This window comes from Nomascus leucogenys, chromosome 18 (assembly GCF_006542625.1).
Source record: "Nomascus leucogenys isolate Asia chromosome 18, Asia_NLE_v1, whole genome shotgun sequence".
In the NCBI taxonomy this organism is placed as follows: Eukaryota; Metazoa; Chordata; class Mammalia; order Primates; family Hylobatidae; genus Nomascus; species Nomascus leucogenys.
The window spans coordinates 61,643,119-61,661,494 of NC_044398.1; the positions used below are offsets into that span (position 1 = coordinate 61,643,119).

Sequence of the window (18,376 nt, forward strand, 5' to 3'; positions counted from 1 at the left end):
AACAAAGAATGTGTGCGAGTGGAGGCTAGAGGTGGGTGGGTGTGTGGGTGCCTTAGCACAACGCCAGCGGAGAGACAGTGCGGATAGGAAATGTGTGTATAGCATGAATGAAAAGAGCCGAGAGTGAGTGTGGAGATGGGCAGGGAAGAGCTGGACGCGCCCCAACAGCCAGGGGCCTCCCAAGGGAACGTCCGCCAGTGATGCGGGAGCGCCCGCGGAGGAGCCTCCTTCTCCCCACCCACCTCCCGAACTCCGGCAGTCAGTGGTGCATATAGACATATTTCTGGGAGCTGTCCATGAGCTCATCGCTCTCCTGGCGATAGCGGCAGCGGCTAGGGGAGCAGCCTCCTTTCTGCCGGCGCCGCCGCTAGAATAAGCCGGGCAGCTCGCACTTTCAGACCACACGCGCCGGGCGCGGCGCTAGGAAGGCGCAGCTGCCTGCCCAGCCCGCGGCCAAGGTCGCGTCCGACCCCGGCCCGCCGCGGCCGCGAGTCCGCCGGCCGGGATGTAGGTGGCGCGGGAAGGGACTTCGGCTGGGCGAGCAGAAGGCACAGCCGCCCCTTCTACTCTGCGGCGCAGGAGCCGGGGCGGGTCCGCGGGGCGCGGCGGCTGCGGAGACTCCGGGCTGGCGCGGGCCGCAGGCCCTACGCGGAGGAGACCGAGGAGACGCGGGAGACCCGGGCGTGACAGGAGGAAGAAACCCGGAGCCGCAGGAAGATGGCTTCTCCCACCTCCCCGGCCCCGGAAGGCGGGGCCTCCACCCCGCCGAACCCGCCGCGGATTCGTCAGGTGGGTGCACAAAGTGCGGGAGGGGCGCCGGCACCCCATTGTCCTTGCGTCCCCCAAGGGCGGGGACCTCAACCCCAATGCAGCGGCTCCCCAAGGAGCGGGGCCGACACGAGCCGACTTGGCTACATCGCCCGGCCCAGGACCATTCTCTAAACCTCTTTTCTCAGTCTCACTTCACACAGACACACATACAGACACACACGCAGACAGCCCTAGAAAAATACACGTCTTCCAAAACCAGACGTGTAACTTCTGAACGCACGCACACTCACACACACGCACCCCGCAAACTCATCCCTCCCACCCCGCACAGAGGCACACACCCAGCTGTCACATGACCCACTGCAGAGCTATACCGTTAGAAGAAACCAGGGTGCCCCAGGGGGAAAGGTACCCCAGACCCAAACTCCCCGAGGACCTTGAGAAGGATTCCTGGAAGCATTTACTTCCATCCATAGGAGAGCAGGAACCTCATCTAGAGGTTACTCACCATTTCTCAACTTTCGGGCAAAGCTTCACCCAACAACTGCAGCCTTGTATCCTGCATTAGCTATGTAGTACAGAAAACATGTGTTCCTGTTCTCTCCACGTCTATAGAGACACAAACAGCTTCCCCCAGCACTGCAAGGAGGAATGCACGTTTCTTTGACTGTTTGAATAAGCTCCGTTTTCTATTTGTATGGTAATATTAAAACAAGGGAGTACTCCATCTGGTTGTGATCTGTGATTTGGTATCTAGGTTTTTTTCCCCACGGCTACCATTGCCAGGAACTATAGCACTAGCACTTTAGGTTATCACAGTAGTAGCGATTGTGCACTTGCTGTGTTCATGGTAGTGTATGAGTGTGAGAATATGATCCATTGACTGCAAATAGGAAACCTCTTTACCGAAGAGAATTGATTCCTATTTAGAAATAGGGCTAAAATTGGTTGATGAATACTATCTGTGCAGGAAAATAATGCCCAACAGAATGGTCTTTCTCCCTGGTAGTGTGGAAATTTTGAAAAATAAAAGAGACTCCAGGATTAATGAAAACATGACAGTAGAATTGATTGATGCCTAAGAAGGTCTTTGCCACGTTTGAATTTTAATATGTGTAGGTAGTGTTATATTAGGGACAACCTTTGCTTATGGGCATTTTTTAATGCAATGACTAAAAAGTAGTGTGTACAGTTTTTGTGGCAATCTGCGTCCCAAAGAAATTGTTAGGGTTTTAAATCCTTATAGGATCTAGGACTCTAATTTTATGACAATGCATTTTTTATTGCACTTGGAGCTATTGTTTTTTTATTATTTTCTGGAAGAATTGTGATAGCAGATATCATTAAATCTGTATTTGTGATAGTTATGCATTCAAGAATGAAGGTGAAATTATTGTTATTTGCAATATAAATAATATTTTTAAGCAAAAAATTATTTTTATATTTGGCTAAATATATATGTATGCACACATATATAAACATTGAGGAAGTGAAATTTGTTAATTTATTAATAAACAGGATATGTGCACTCAAACATTTCTATGAAATCTTATTCTGTAAAGCACTTTTATTGATCTAGCAAATAATACGTATGAAATAGTTATAGAAAAAATGTGCATGGAAGGTCATTGTTATTTTGCAGACTAGACACCCTATTTAGAGAAGCTTATAATTAAAAGCTGTGTAAAATGACACAGTGCTGCAACATTCAAGTTATTGACTGGTGTCCTCTGTTCAGGCTTTCATTTATATGACCTTACAGTAGCACTGTTTTAGTGATTGGTGCATTAATTTGCATAGGATGTAGAAATAGGTTGCTGGAATTATTGGTCCTTCCTGTCTACCTGATTCATCCAGTCAGGTGGAACAGAAGTACTGACAACCTCTGGCTGCAGAATCACCATTTGCCTGAAAGTGATTTTGAGCAAATTAGAAATAGAAAAACGGAAGGGATAACTGTGTTGTTCTACTAAGTGGTGAAATGTTTTAGGCCCCATTCACATTGTATTTTAACTGTGTCGCTGTTTCCTGGACATATTTTCCCATGTTCATTAATAATTCTTTTTCAAATCAATTCTGGATTGAATTGGAATTAAATTAAAATTGGAATTGTTTTACTCTTTCTGAACCATGTAAAAATTCAGAAAAAGTGTAATTGAGAAAAGCACAGAAGTCCAAAGGAGTAAAGATTTTAATGTGGATTTTTGCAACAAATCTATTGGTCATACTATTAATTATATAATGGAAATTTAGAAATTAAAATATTTTAGAAAAGCTTTTGGTGAATATAAATATAGCTGGCAAATTAGTATATTTAACTACTAATTTCAATGAAACTATGCTGTGTGGGGATTCATTTATTCGACAGACATTTATTCAGCATAAAGTAATGTTTCATGTTCTAAAGATAATGAAATGAAGAGGACAAAAACCCTACCCATTAGCAGGTGTAGGTATTTGAAGCATCAAACTATTTAAAATTTGAATTACTTATAGGGTCCTTTCCACGTTATTTAGACAAAATAGTTATTTATCAACTTTTTGTTTTGATCACTCCTCTAATAATGAGCCTAAATAATACCTAATTTGTATGTACCTAAAATGTCACTGTAGGATTGAATTCATTTGCATTTATTTGCTATATTTCTGTTCTCATTAATTATTTCATATATTATTAGAATTACATATCACAAGCTATATATGTTATTTTTTACAACTTCATATTTTGAACAAAGATTTTTTTTTTTTTTTTGAGACAGAGTCTTGCTCTGTCGCCCAGGCTGGAGTGCAGTGGTGCAATCTCGGCTCACTGCAAGCTCCGCCTCCCGGGTTCACGCCATTCTCCTGCCTCAGCCTCTCCCAGTAGCTGGGACTACAGGCACCCGCCACCACGCCCGGCTAATTTTTTGTATTTTTAGTAGAGACGGGGTTTCACCGTGGTCTCGATCTCCTGACCTCGTGATCCGCCCGCCTCGGCCTCCCAAAGTGCTGGGATTACAAGCGTGAGCCACCGCGCCTGGCCTGAACAAAGAATTTTTTTAAAGCTTTTGGAAAATGCTCATGTAGCGTGAAATATCTAAAGTGGTCCAGTACCTTCACACAGTGTACTTAAAATCTAGGTTTCCAAAAATGAGAAGGACAAGGAAAAATGACCTTTAAGTTCATTCTGCTAAGGGAGAGATAACTTTATCAATGTGCCATCTTTTCAGGCTTCTTAGACATTAGGTATTTCCCTTTTTTTCTTCTTCTTGTAAGAAAAGGAGCATCTTTTCCGTATTTTATATACAGGATAAATAAGTTACAGAAGTTTCACCTACTTTTTCCAATTCGTAAGTCAAATTATTTATGAAAATAGAAAGATTTCGTGGACATCAGCCCGTATTTATTCTTCATTCATTTTCTAACTTTGTAAAAGAAAAGATGAAGAAATGGTTGTTTGGCAACTGAAGTTTGAAATAGTTTTTCTGTATATGTCATATACATTAAAGGACCCATATGACTCTTATGGCCATTTCCAGAGAATTTAAATCAAAGCTAAATGAGTACTTACTCAGATTATGACATACAAGATATATTGAAGGCCGGGCACGGTGGCTCATGCCTGTAATCCCAGCACTTTGGGAGGCCGAGGTGGGAGTAAAACCTGAGATCTGGAGTTCGAGACCAGCCTAGCCAACATGGTGAAACCTGGCCTCCACTAAAAATACAAAAATTAGCTGGGTGTGGTGGCGGGCACCTGTAATCCCAGATAGGAGGTTGAGACAGAAGAATTGCTTGAACCCAGGAGGCGGAGGTTGCGGTGAGCTGAGATTGAGCCACTGCCGTCCAGCCCGGGTGACAGAGCGCAACAGTCTCAAAAAAGAAAAAAAGAAAAGATATATTGATAGCATCTATCTGGACCTTACCATCTTTCTGACAAACGCTGATGGGTGTTATCGTGGCACTGATTGCTGTGAGACTTGGAAGAGCTGTAAGACGGTCTATCATTGGTGCCAGAAACCTTCAGTGTCATTCTCTTGTTTCTTCATCAATCCTTCCCCGTGGTCTCTGGGTATTGGTATCATATCATTTATGGCACCAAACTAGTGTTCCTTCATTCTTTGCTGTGGAAACATTGAGACCTTCCATGTGGTAATACTGAAATATTTACAGTGAGCCAAGCATGGTGCTGAGCGAGACATAGTTTTCACAACAATCCTGTGAAGGAGATATTATTCCCATTTTCTAGACAAGGAAACGTGGGTTTAGAGGAACTGAGCTACATACTCAAGTTCATAGCTAGGAAATTGGAACTTAGGGATTTAAAATGTGGTCTTAACGATGCCTTACTTTGCAATCACTGTTATTTACTGTCTTCTTCTAATTTTCAGGGTTTGTGACTATTAAAGAACTCCTCTGCTACTCCTAGCTATCTATAATTATTCTCATGGAGTTCTGCTTTGAGTTACTTGGATTTAACTATAGTATTTACAGTAGAGTTGAAGTAATTTTCATTACTCAAATCCATCAGGAGAATAGCTTGGGCCGGGCCAGGTGACTCACGCCTGTAATTTCAGCACTTTGAGAGACTGAAGCGAGAGGATTGCCCGAGGTCGGGAGTTCAAGACTGGCCTGGCCAAAATGGTGAAACCTCATCTCTACTATGAATACAAATAAATTAGCTGGGCTTGGTGGCGGGCGCCTGCAATCCCAGCTACCCGGGAGGCTGAGGAAGGAGAATAGCTTGGACTCAGGAGGTGGAGGTTGCAGTGAGCCGAGATTGCGCCACTGCACTCCAGCCTGGATGACAGAGCAAGACTCCATCTCAAAAAAAAAAAAAAAAATGCTTGAATTCCATTTTCACTTCTGTGTTCTCTAAAAGAACATTTTTCCAGCATCATGGTTGCTCAGAGGAGAGACTAAAGCTTTCAGTTACCTTTTGCCTCCACTGGGAGCTCCTCAATTATTTCTGCTGTTTCTATGATGGTCCTGAGAAAAATATTTCTGAGAATGAATGGGTTAATGGAGAATCTTTTTGAACAGGTTATATGTATATGTATATATGCTTACATTTATATTTATTTTTTATTATAAATAGAGGTGATATTTCACTATGTTGTCCAGGCTGGTCTCAAACTCCTCAGCGCAAGTGATCCTTCTGCCTCAGCCTCCCAAAGTGCTAGGATTATAGGTGTGAGCCACTGCGCCTGGCCAGGCTTACATTTTTAAAGGATTTTTCATTCTTTCTTTTTTTTTCTCTTAAGAGTTGGGGTCACCAGGCATAGTGGCTCACGCCTGTAATCCTAGCACACTGTCTCAAAAAAAAAAAAAAGTCGGGGTCTCTCTGTACTGCCCAGGCTATGGGCAGTGCAGTGGGGTGCAGTGATTATTCACAGGTGCAGTCATTCTGCATTATAGCCTCAAAGGCCTGGGCTCCAGGAATTTGCGACCAGCCTGGGCAACATGGCAAAACCCTATCTTTACAAAAAATACAAAAATTAGCTGGGTATGGTCGTGGGTGACTGTACTCCCAGCTACTTGGGAAGCTGAGCTGGGATGATTGCTTGAGCCGGGGAGTTCAAGATTGCAGTGAGCCGTGATCATGCCACTGCACTCCAGCCTGCACGACAGTGAGACCCTGTCTAAGAAAAACACAATAGGCCGGGCGTGGAGGCTCACGCCTGTAATCCCAGCACTTTGGGAGGCCGAGGCGTGTGGATCACCTGAGGTCAGGAGTTCGAGACCAGCCTAACTAACATGGTGAAACCCCGTCTCTACTAAAAATACAAAAAAAATTAGCCAGGTGTAGTGGTGGGCACCTGTAATCCGAGCTATTTGGGAGGCTGAGGCAGGAGAATCGCTTGAACCCGGAAGACAGGGGTTGCAGTGAGCTGAGATCATGCCATTGCACTACAACCTGGGCAACAGAGTGAGACTCTGTCTCAAAAAAATAAAATTAAATAAAAAATAAAATTAAAAAAAAAAAAAAGCACAACAAACAAATGCCTGGGTTCAAGCAATCCTCCTGCCTTAGCTACTCAGGTAGCTAGGACTATAAGCCTGTGCTACTGCACCTGGCAGTTTCTTCTATTATTAATTGCATTCTTTGTATATTTTTGTCAAGATGTTGCATACATACACACACACACATATACATATTTATTTTTATTTATTTATTTATTTTGAGTCAGAGTCTCACTTCGTCCTCTAGGCTGGAGTGCAGTGGCGCAGTCTTGACTCACTAAAACCTCTGTCTCTCGGGTTCAAGCTATTCTGCCTCAGACTCCCGAGTAGGTGGGACTGCAGGCGTGTGCCACCGTGCCTGGCTAATTTTTGTATTTTTAGTAGAGATGGAGTTTCAGTATGTTGGCCAGGCTGGTCTCGAACTCCTAACCTCAGGTGATCCACCTGCCTTGGCCTCCCAAAGTGCTGGGATTACAGGTGTGAGCTACCGCACCCAGCCAAGATGTTTTATATATATATATATATATATATATATATATATATATATATATTTTTTTTTTTTTTTTTGAGATGGAGTCTCTCTCTGTTGCCCAGGCTGGAGTGCAGTGGCGTGATCTCGGCTCACTGCAAGCTCCGCCCCCTGGGTTCACGCCATTCTCCTGCCTCAGCCTCTCCGAGTAGCTGGGACTACAGGCGCCCGCCACCACGCCCGGCTAATTTTTTGTATATTTAGTAGAGACAGAGTTTCACCGTGTTAGCCAGGATGGTCTTGATCTCCTGACCTCATGATCTGCCCACCTCGGCCTCCCAAAGTGCTGGGATTACAGGCATGACCCACCGTGCCCAGCCAAGATGTTATATTTTTAATTTTTATTTTATAAAAAGTATAGAGGATACCCAAATAAAATCAGAATGAAGGAGAAGACATTACAATTGATACCATAGAAATACAAAGGATCAGCTGGGCACCTGTAATCCTATAATCAGGCCTGTAATCCCAGCACGTTTGGAGGCTGAGGTGGGCAGACCATCTGAGGTCGGGAGTTTGACATCAGCCTGACCAACATGGAGAAGCCCCGTCTCTACTAAAAATACAAAAATTAGCTGGGCGTGGTGGGGCATGCCTCTAATCCCAGCTACTCAGGAGGCTGAAGCAGAATTGCTTGCACGCGGGAGGCAGAGGTTGCGGTGAGCCGAGATCGCGCCATTGCACTCTAGCCCGGGCAACAAGAATGAAACATCGTCTCAAAAACAAAAAAAAATTTGTATGGGTTTTTTGTGTGAAGCATGTTTTTATTTCTCTTAGGTGTGCACCTAGGAATATAAATTTTGGATTATATAGTAAATATATGTTTAACTTAATAAGAAACTGTCCTGAGGCAGGCGGATCACGAGGTCAGGAGATCGCGACCATCCTGGCTAACACAGTGAAACCCCGTCTCTACTAAAAATGCAAAAAAAATTAGCTGGGCATGGTGGCGGGCGCCTGTAGTCCCAGCTACTCGGGAGGCGTGAACCCGGGAGGCGGAGCGTGCAGTGTGCTGAGATCACGCCACTGCTCTCCAGCCTGGGCGACAGAGCGAGACTCCATCTCAAAAAAAAGAAAAAAAAAAAGAAAGAAACTGTCAAACTATTTTCCAATGTGACTGTGTTGCTGCTTTTACATTCCTTCCAACAATGAATTAGAGTTCTTATTGCTCTGCATCCTTGTCAACATTTGATGTTGGCATTTTTTTGTTTTAGTCATTCTAATAAGGGTGTAGAGACACTTCTTTGTGGATTTAATTTGTGTTTCCCTAATGACTAATGATGTTGAACACTTCTTATGTGCTTATTTGACATCCTTATGTTTTCTTTTCTTTTTTTTTTTTTTTGAGATGGAGTCTCGCTCTTGTTGCCCAGGCTGGAGTGCAGTGGCGTGATCTTGGCTCACCCACAACCTCTGCCTCCCATGTTCAAGTGATTCTCCTGCCTCAGCCTCCCGAGTAGCTGGGATTACAGGCACCTGCCAGCAGCCCAGCTAATTTTGTATTTTTAGTAGAGATGGGGTTTCTCCATGTTGGTCTGGCTGGACTTGAACTCCCGACCTCAGGCTATGTACCCGCCTCGGCCTCCCAAAGTGCTGGGATTACATGTGTGAGCCATCGTACCCACCCGACATCCTTATATTTTATTTATTTATTTATTTTTATTTTTATTTTTTGAGACAGTGTCTCACTCTGTTGCCCAGGCTGGAGTGCAGTGGTGCAATCTCGGCTCACTGCAATCTCCATCTCCTGGGTTCAAGTGATTCTCCTGCCTCAGGCTCCCAAGTGGCTGGGATTATAGGCATGTGCCATCATGACCAGCTAATTTTGTATTTTTAGTAAAGATGGGGTTTCACCATGTTGGTCAGGCTGGTCTTGAACTCCTGACTTCAGGTGATCCACCCGCCTTGGCCTCCCAAAGTGCTGGGATTACAGGCGTGAGCCACCATGCCCGGCTGAAAAGATCATGTTTTATCTATTAAATTGCCTTTTCATCTTTATCAAAATTCAGTTGACATTGACGTGAGTCCATCTCTGGACTTTATCTTCTGGGTTTCAGTATTTTGAATTTTTCAGATTTTCTGTATGCATTATGTAGATTTAGAAAATCTTAACAGCATTAATATGCTTTTAGCTTGGCTTTAAAATTTTTTTTTTTTTTTTTTGAGATACTGTCTTGCTCTGTTGTCCAGGCTGGAGGGCAGTGGTGTGATGTTGGCCCACTGCCATCTCCACCTCCTGGGCTCAAGCAATCCTTCTGCCTCAGCCTCCCAAGTAGCTGGGACCAGAGGCACATACCACCATGCCCGGCTAATTTTTGTGTTTTTAGTAGAGATGGGGTTTTGTCGTGTTGGCCAGGCTGATCTTGAACTCCTGGCCTTGAGCAATCCACCCACCTTGGCCTCCCAAAGTGCTGGGATTACAGGCATGAGCCACCGCACCCAGCCTTAAAACATTATTTATACAATTTCCCATTTAAACGTCATATGAAGCTACAAGACAAGTACTCATTTCTAGAAGGAAGGCTGTTTATGAAAGTGAACTGCATACAATAAAACTATATCAAAAAATCAAGTGAAAAAAGACAAATTAATATGTCACATCTCATACCCTACTTGATGAATACAGAGAGTTCCCAGAGGCTTTAAAAAAACAATTTCTAGCCGGGCGCGGTGGCTCACGCTTGTAATCCCAGCACTTTGGGAGGCCGAGGCGGGCGGATCACGAGGTCAGGAGATCGAGACCACGGTGAAACCCTGTCTCTACTAAAAATACAAAAAATTAGCCGGGCGTGGTGGCGGGCGCCTGTAGTCCCAGCTACTTGGAGAGGCTGAGGCAGGAGAATGGCGTGAACCCGGGAGGCGGAGCTTGCAGTGAGCCGAGATCGCGCCACTGCACTCCAGCCTGGGCGACAGAGCGAGACTCCGTCTCAAAAAAAAAAAAAATTTCTAAATCAGCTACGTTGAATATGAGCAATAAGATGAGAAATAAATAGGGACTTTAAGCTTCATTCACTACAAGGTTTGGAGACGTTTAGCATTTTATGTTTTTATAAAGGGTTATTATATGGGTAGATTATGGTATATTAAGGAGCTAATTATCTGTTTCTAGTGACACGTATAGCCTTGAGTTCACTAGCCTGTAAACCTAGCTTTTATTGCAAGGATATATAAATAGTTTCAGTTATCAATTGCTACATAACAAACCCCGTCAAACATAGTGGCTTCAAACAACAATAATCATGTGTTTTGCTCATTAATCTGCAATTGGGTGGGGCTTGGTGAGGATATGAGGAATCAGCTGGGGTGACTAGAAGGCTGGAGGTGACTCCATGACTGGGGCAATAATCATCTAAGATTTGCTCAGTCACACATCTGGTGACCAATACTACCTGAGGGTGTCGGCTAGAACACCTATATAAGTCCTCTCTGTGTGGATCTTGGCTTCCTTGCAGCGCGGTGATTGGGTTCCAACAGTAAAAGTCCCAAGAAATTGTGGCAGAAGTAAAAGGCATCTTTAAGACCTAGCCTTAGAAATCGCAGGTTTCTTTTGTCGTACTCTTGGTGAGGCAGTCTCATGGCTTCACCTAGATTCAGTGGTAGGGGACGTACATCCCACTATTCCATGGGAGGGATGGATATTAACATCATATTGTAAAAATAGCATGTGGGAGGGATATTGGCCACCTTTGAAAATATGATCTACCACAGAGTGAGAACTAGGTTAACACAAATAAGCTGGTATCAAACAAGACTTAGCACAGTATTTTTGTCATTGGATCAGGAGGTAACACAGATGTGATAAGAACTAGTTACAAACATTTCACAGGAAATATTTCCTTACTTAAATCTTCATAAATCACTATATGCAAATGCTATAGTTTTGCTGTTTACCTTCCTTTTGATTGTTCAGTCGCCTTGTACTCGGGCTCTGTGCTTTGAGTTTGGAGAGTGTTACACAGTACCACCCTTAGACACAAGCTCTAAGCTCTAGAACTTCTCACTCTGGGCTCCTTCCCACCATACTTTTTCCCACTGAATGAGGAGGGCATGACACCAGGGGACTTGCTCACATAGGGCCCACACTTTCTCTTTGCAGCTATGGGAGGTGGAGGTTTTAGTGAGCCGAGATTGCGCCACTGTGCACTACAGCCTGGGCAACAGAGCGAGACTACCATCTCAAAATAAATAAATGAATAAATAAATAATAAAATGTACAAAATACATTTTGCTTGGTACCTGGCAGTTGGTTTATACTAAATAACTTTAACTATTGTTGTTATATGATAAATGCACAATAAATGTCAGCCTCTTCCCTTCCCCAAGGACAGCACTACAAGGAAGGACAGCCATTTGCCTGGGGATTAGACACAGAAGTCAGAAATGAGGCTTGCACAGCCCCCCTAGTTCCTATCTGAGTAACTCTGAGTAAATTATATAATCTCACCAAACTTTAGTTTTATAATGTATTAAATGGCAATAACCATAATTCCATCTCACAGGTCCATTATTATTATTATTTTCTTTTTTATATATAGAGACAGGGTCTTGCTATGTTGACCAGGCTGGTCTCGAACTTCTATCCTCAAGCAGTCCTCCAACCTTGGCCTCCCAAAGTGCTGGGATTACACCTCAGTTGAAAACTTTTCTTCATTTAACTCTGTTCTTTCCTTAGCTCACTGTAGGTTATTTAGCTTCAGGGTGTTATTAACACGTATGATTTGTTTTTTGTTTTTGTTTTCGTTTTAAATTTCAAATTTTATTTTAAATACAAGGAGTAGATGTGCAGATTTGTTACACGGGAATATTGCATGATGCTGAGGTTTGGAGTACGGATCCTGGCACCCTGGTAGTGAGCATAGTACCCAAGAAGTAGTTTAACTACCCCCAACAAGTACCATTTCTGTTCACTTTTCAGATTCCCTCCTTCCTTATAATTCTTGACAGTAACTTAATATCTGTAGCAACTTGGAAAGCAGATAATCCATATTTTAGATTTCAGATTTGTTAAGTGATTGCACAAAGAGTGTAAGTAACTTGCTCAAAATTACCTAGCAAACAAGTGGCAGCCTGGGCAAGGCCCTAATTAGTAATAATTTGCTCTTTAATCCATGAAACTTTATGGCATTTCAAACATGAAGACAGAAGTTACCAATTACATTTTCAGTTTTAATCATCACTCGATGGAAGACATACTAATAATGTAATCCTCCCTTACATTTCATTTCTACATTATAGAAGGTAGCTGTTAAAATTAGAAACCAAATTAATAATTTCAGATGTCACCTGGAATATAACCAACCCTTGGCAATAATTTTAAAAGATACATTCTTCAGATTTTTCATTGATTTATTATTTTGAGGCAAGGTCTCACTCTGTCACCTAGGCTGGAATATAGTGGCATGATCTCAGCTCACTGCAATCTCCACCTCCTGGGTTCAAGTGATTCTCCTGCCCTAGGCTCCTGAGTAGCTGAGATTACAGGTGCATGATGCCACACCCAGCTAATTTTTTTATATTTTGTAGAGACAGGGTTTCACCATGTTGGCCAGGCTAGTCTCGAACTCCTGACCTCAGGTGACCCACCTGCCTTGGCCTCCCAAAGTGTTGGGATTACAGGCATGAGCCACCACGCCCGGCCGTATTCCTCAGATTTTTCAAAAACAAAGTTATAACTCTATAAGTTATGTTTAATTTGAAAAGCACTCAGAATATTTTAAATTTTTTTCTAAGAAGGACATTAGATCTACCCCTACTCTCAAGAATCTTAGAATCATATAGGAGATGATGGGCTAGTCACGGTGGCTCACGCCTGTAATCCCAGCACTTTGGGAGGCCGAGGCAGGTGGATCACAAGGTCAGGAGTTCAAGACCAGCCTGGCCACGGTGGTGAAACCCCGTCTCTACTAAAATTACAAAAAAATTAGCTGGGCATGGTGGCGGGCGCCTGTAGCCCCAGCTACTCGGGAGGCTAAGGCAGAGAATTGCTTGAACCCAAGAGGCGGAGGTTGCAGTGAGTCAAGATCGAGCCATTGCACTCTAGCCTGGACAAGAAGAGAGATACTCCATCTCAAAAACAAAAAGGAATATCATAAGGGCAATAATAGTGTATAAAATACCGTGGAAGGACAGAGAAAAGTTTATTTTGGTTGAAGGAAATCATATTAAGTTTAATGAAAAAGTTGAAATTTGAGTGGGATATAGGAGAATGGCTTTAATTTTGATAGGTAGAGATTGGATAAAGAGCTTTTCAGATCCAGAAGGAGCAGCATAAAGAGACACAGAGAGATGGGAAAATATTGGAGGGCAGGCAGAATGGTTAGTGATCAATAGTAATGGACTAAAGAGCAAATGACAAGGAGTTACTAGTGAAAGATAAAACTGAAAAAATATTTGGTAGGCTGGGCATGGTGGCTCACACCTGTAATCCCAGCATTTTGGGAGGCAGAGGCGTGTGGATCACCTGAGGTCAGGAGTTCGAGACTAGCTTGGCCAACATGGTGAAACCCTGTCTCTACTAAAAATACAAAAATTAGCCGGGTGTGGCAGCAGGCATCTGTAATCCTAGGTACTCGGGAGTCTGAGGCAGGAGAATCACTTGGACCTGGGAGGCAGAGTTTGCAGTGAATTGAGACTGTACCACTGCACTACAGCCTGGGTGACAAAGTAAGATTCTGTCTCAAAATAAATAAAAAAGAAAATATATTTGGTATAATATCATGGATGGCCTTCAGTTTACTAAAGAATTTGTTCTTTATTCTGTAGAGAAAGAATGAATACCCCTGAAAGGTGTTGGCACCATTAGCCACCTTCCTCCCATCCCCAGATAAAAGCCACTTCCAAATAAAATCATCATCATCATCATCGTCATTGTCGTCATTGTCATCATTATCATCTAATCATGGATGTCATATTTTCACAATCTTATTTAAAATCCAAATACAACTTTTAAAAAATTGCCATTTTCATCAGTTCTATAATATACAATTTAATAAAAACAATATTTTTGGGGCCGGGTGCAGTGGCTCATGCCTGTAATCTCAGCACTTTGGGAGACCGAAGTGGGCGAATCACAAGGTCAGCAGTTTGAGACCAGCCTGGCCAACATGGTGAAACCTCGTCTCTATTAAAAATACAAAAATTAGCTGGGCATTGTGGCGGGTGCCTGTAATCCCAGCTACTTGGGAGGCTGAGGCAGGAGAATTGTTTGAACCCGGGAGGTGGAGGTTGCAGTGAGCCGAGATCATGCCATTTCTCTCCATCCTGGGCAACAGTGTGAGACTACATCTCAAAAAAAAAAAAAAATATATATATATATATGTTTAACCTCTAGACAGATCACGGCATGCCATGCCCCCTTAGAATCTCTGTCTTCCAGGCCGGGCGCGGTGGCTCACGCTTGTAATCCCAGCACTTTGGGAGGCCGAGGCGGGCGGATCACGAGGTCAGGAGATCGAGACCACGGTGAAACTCCGTCTCTACTAAAAATACAAAAAATTAGCCGGGCGTGGTGGTGGGCGCCTGTAGTCCCAGCTACTCGGAGAGGCTGAGGCAGGAGAATGGCGTGAACCCAGGAGGCGGAGCTTGCAGTGAGCCGAGATTGCGCCACTGCACTCCAGCCCGGGCGACAGAGCGAGACTCCGTCTCAAAAAAAAAAAAAAGAATCTCTGTCTTCCAATCAGATTGCCTCCATTAAGTCCCTCCTAAATAAAGCTTCTGGAACTGTCACTGCATGCAGGGTTTTTAATTGAAGGAATAATTTATTTCAAAGGCTGAACAGTACTAGATTTAAAATCATAGTTCTGTTAAGATACTTTGTGTGAATGTAATTTGTAGAACACTCAGAAAAAAAAAAGAATATTATGATGGATATTGCTTAACTGGTTTGGCTCATTTGTGCACAGAATCTTGACTAATATCCAGATATTAAGCCAGGTTTTTTTTTTTTTGAGACAGAGTCTCAGTCTTGTTGCCCAAGCTGGAGTGCAATTCCAAGATCTCTGCTCACTACAACCTCTGCCTCCTGGGTTCATGCCATTCTCCTGCCTCAGCCTCCCAAGTAGCTGGGATTACAGATGCCTGCCACCACACCCAGCTAATTTTTGTATTTTTAGTAGAGACATGGTTTTACCATGTTGGCCAGGCTAATCTCGAATTCCTGACCTTGGGTGATCCGCCCGCATCGGCCTCCCAAAGTGTTGGGATTACAGGTGTGAGCCACCATGCCCAGCTGCCAGATATTTTTTATGACAATACTTGGAAGAGGTTCTTTAATTTAGGACTTTATGAAAGTAATAATGGAATTTGTAGGAAATAACATTCAAAGAATTCAAAGAATTTAAACAGATCTCTGCAATTATTAATACTATCCCCTGGGGTTTTGATATTATTAGTTCTATCCCCTGGGGTTTGGGTATGAAATTCTGTGCCTCTTCACTAGCAAGTCTCAATCCTGTCTGGATTTTCTTTCTTCCATATGTAGCCTGATCACATTCTGAATTCCACATTGTTCTTTCTCTTTAATGTCTATGCTGAGGTTGCTAACATCCTTGTTTTAGGGCCATTATTATTATTTGTACATTAATCTTATTTGCTGCAAATGTGATTACATTTAACTTAAAGTAGTAAGTTTGTTCATCTAATTTTGGGGGTTTTGTTTGCTTCTCTTGCTTTACGGTGTAAAACTTCCATACATACCTGTTAGCCTGATAAAACTTCCATTACATACCTGTTAGTTAGCCTGATAAAAATGTCTCTCTAGCCAGTGTCTTCTGTCTTGAATATGTGTATTTGGCCATGATCATTGCTTAGTGAGCTGTGGGTGATGAGAAGGATATTTTAAGTTACAGATTCACAGGTCATTTCTTGATTAGGGTTTGGGCTGAAAACAGAACCCTTTCAACAGAAGATTGGCACTTCTGTATCACATATGACAGAAGCAGATCCCTTGAAGATATACCCAAATTTAGAAAATTGGAGATGGAAGAGCAGCCCAACAAGAAGCCTAAGAAGAATCAGTCATGCTCCTTGAGAATAGCATTGCATACCCTGAAGAAATTGGAGGAAACGTGAAGACCTGGGTGATTGTCAAGTGCTACATCTGGAATTTATTTTTCCTTTATTTATTTATTTATTTATTTATTTATTTATTTATTTATTTATTTTTTGAGACACAGTCTCGCTGTCGCCTGGGCTGGAGTGCAGTGGCGCGATCTCGGCTCACTGCAGGCTCCGCCCCCCGGGGTTCACGCCATTCTCCTGCCTCAGCCTCCCGAGTAGCTGGGACTACAGGCACCTGCCGCCTCGCCCGGCTAATTTTTTGTATTTTTAATAGAGATGGCGTTTCACTGTGTTAGCCAGGATGGTCTCTATCTCCTGACCTCGTGATCCGCCCGCCTCGGCCTCCCAAAGTGATGGGATTACAGGCGTGAGCCACCGCGCCCGGCTATTTTTCCTTTTAATGAAATTAAGCAAACATTCTTTTGTTTTACCTGAGCAGGTCTAAAAACAGTTTCATTCTTTTAAATGCTTTATTTCACTAGACTAATATACAAGTTATTTGTCTCAACAGTTTTCCTTGATAATGAATGGTATCTTGCCAGGCACTTGGTATTAAAAGCCAGACTCTTGGAAATGTGGTTCTTCAAATCCATTAACCTTTATTCTACTCTTATCATAATAAATGTAGAAGCAGCATGTCATTTTTCTGCAGTGTATTATCTAATATATATTGGGCTTGTGTGACCTTTTTTTTCTGATTGTCCTAAAAGATGCGCTTATTAAACTATTTTCCTACAAGTTTTATTAATACTGAATTTCTCTTCCGCTATCTGTCTGCGCTTTAATTTCATAAGGTTATTTTGCATTAGTTCATTATGGAATTGAGCAAATCAAATAAACTTTTTCTGAGACTGCCCAATGTAATGAATGATAGATAATAATGAACATGAAGGAAAATGATAGATGCATGGTATTTTGATATTCCTTAAATTGTGTGAGCTTGTAGATTTCAGAGTAATAGACATATTTAATATAAATTATAAGGACTAATCACTTCATAATGCCAGTTTATAAGGAAAAATGTTTATTTTATGAATTTATACCACTGAGCTAAACATAATATCTAACAAGCCAATATGCTTTAGTGCTATTGCCTATCCAAGATAGTTACCAAGTATTTGTATAGCTTTGCTAGAAGTGCTTAGACAGTTTTTTAGACAACAATGAATATTCACTTTAAGAAAATATATATTTATAAATATAAAAAGCTAAAATGTACAAAGTACCAGGGCTATTGACTAAATCAGACTGATAATTGGATAAGAGACCTTGTATGCCAACTTAGAAAATCTTCTCTCTCTTTCTGATAAAAACTTGGATGATTATGTAGCTGACTTAGTTCTTTCATCTGACAGTACAAAATGTTTTATGCATGAATGCCTCTTTTATAGACACCTTCTTCAGTTATAAAAGAGAACCAGGAACACACATCCACTTCTAAACATTTGCATTTTCACATATTCTTGCCTTCCTCCTTCCTGTTTCAGAGAAGAATTATCCTGACCTTGATCACATTCTCTCCTGCCTGTTCTAGGACTTTCCTCTGTTTAGAAGGTGTTGTTGTTTTCCGCAATTCTTTTGTCTTCACTAGTTATAGAGATTGGGGCAAGGCTGAGCCTGACAGTGAGGTTAAAGAAACCCAGTTGATGGGGAGACAAGGATGCTTTAGTTAAGTATTTAGTAAGTGGATAGCCCTCATCCTATTAGACTTCTTAATTTTTTTTTGTTTTTCGGACAGAGTCTTGCTCCGTTGCCCAAGCTGGAGTGCAGTGATGTGATCTCAGCTCACTGCAACCTCTGCCTCCCAGGTTCAAGCAAATTTCCTGCCTCAGCCTCCCGAGTAGCTGGGATTACAGGCACCCACCACCACGTTAACTAATGTTTTTATTTTTCATAGAGACATGGTTTCACCATGTTGGCCAGGCTGGTCTTGAACTCCTGACCTCAGGTAATCTGCCTGCCTCGGCCTCTCAAAGTGCTGGCATTATAAGCGTGAGCCACTGGGCTTGGCCTACTTCTTAGCAGTTTTTATTTATTTTTTATTTTTATTTTTGAGATGGAGTTTCACTCTTGTTG

At 42.5% G+C, this 18,376-nt stretch overlaps 1 protein-coding gene across 1 annotated transcript in view; it reads left to right on the forward strand.

Annotated features, from left to right (window-relative positions):
* The first annotated feature begins 263 nt into the window (after positions 1-263).
* The window catches only part of ANK2 (ankyrin 2), a 689,728-nt gene continuing 671,615 nt past the window's right edge, over positions 264-18,376 (forward strand). Inside the window, exon 1 of the mRNA XM_030799037.1 lies at positions 264-789. Within this exon, the coding sequence (XP_030654897.1) occupies positions 718-789 (72 nt within the window). The 5' untranslated portion in view covers positions 264-717. The remainder of the gene's footprint in view (positions 790-18,376) is intronic.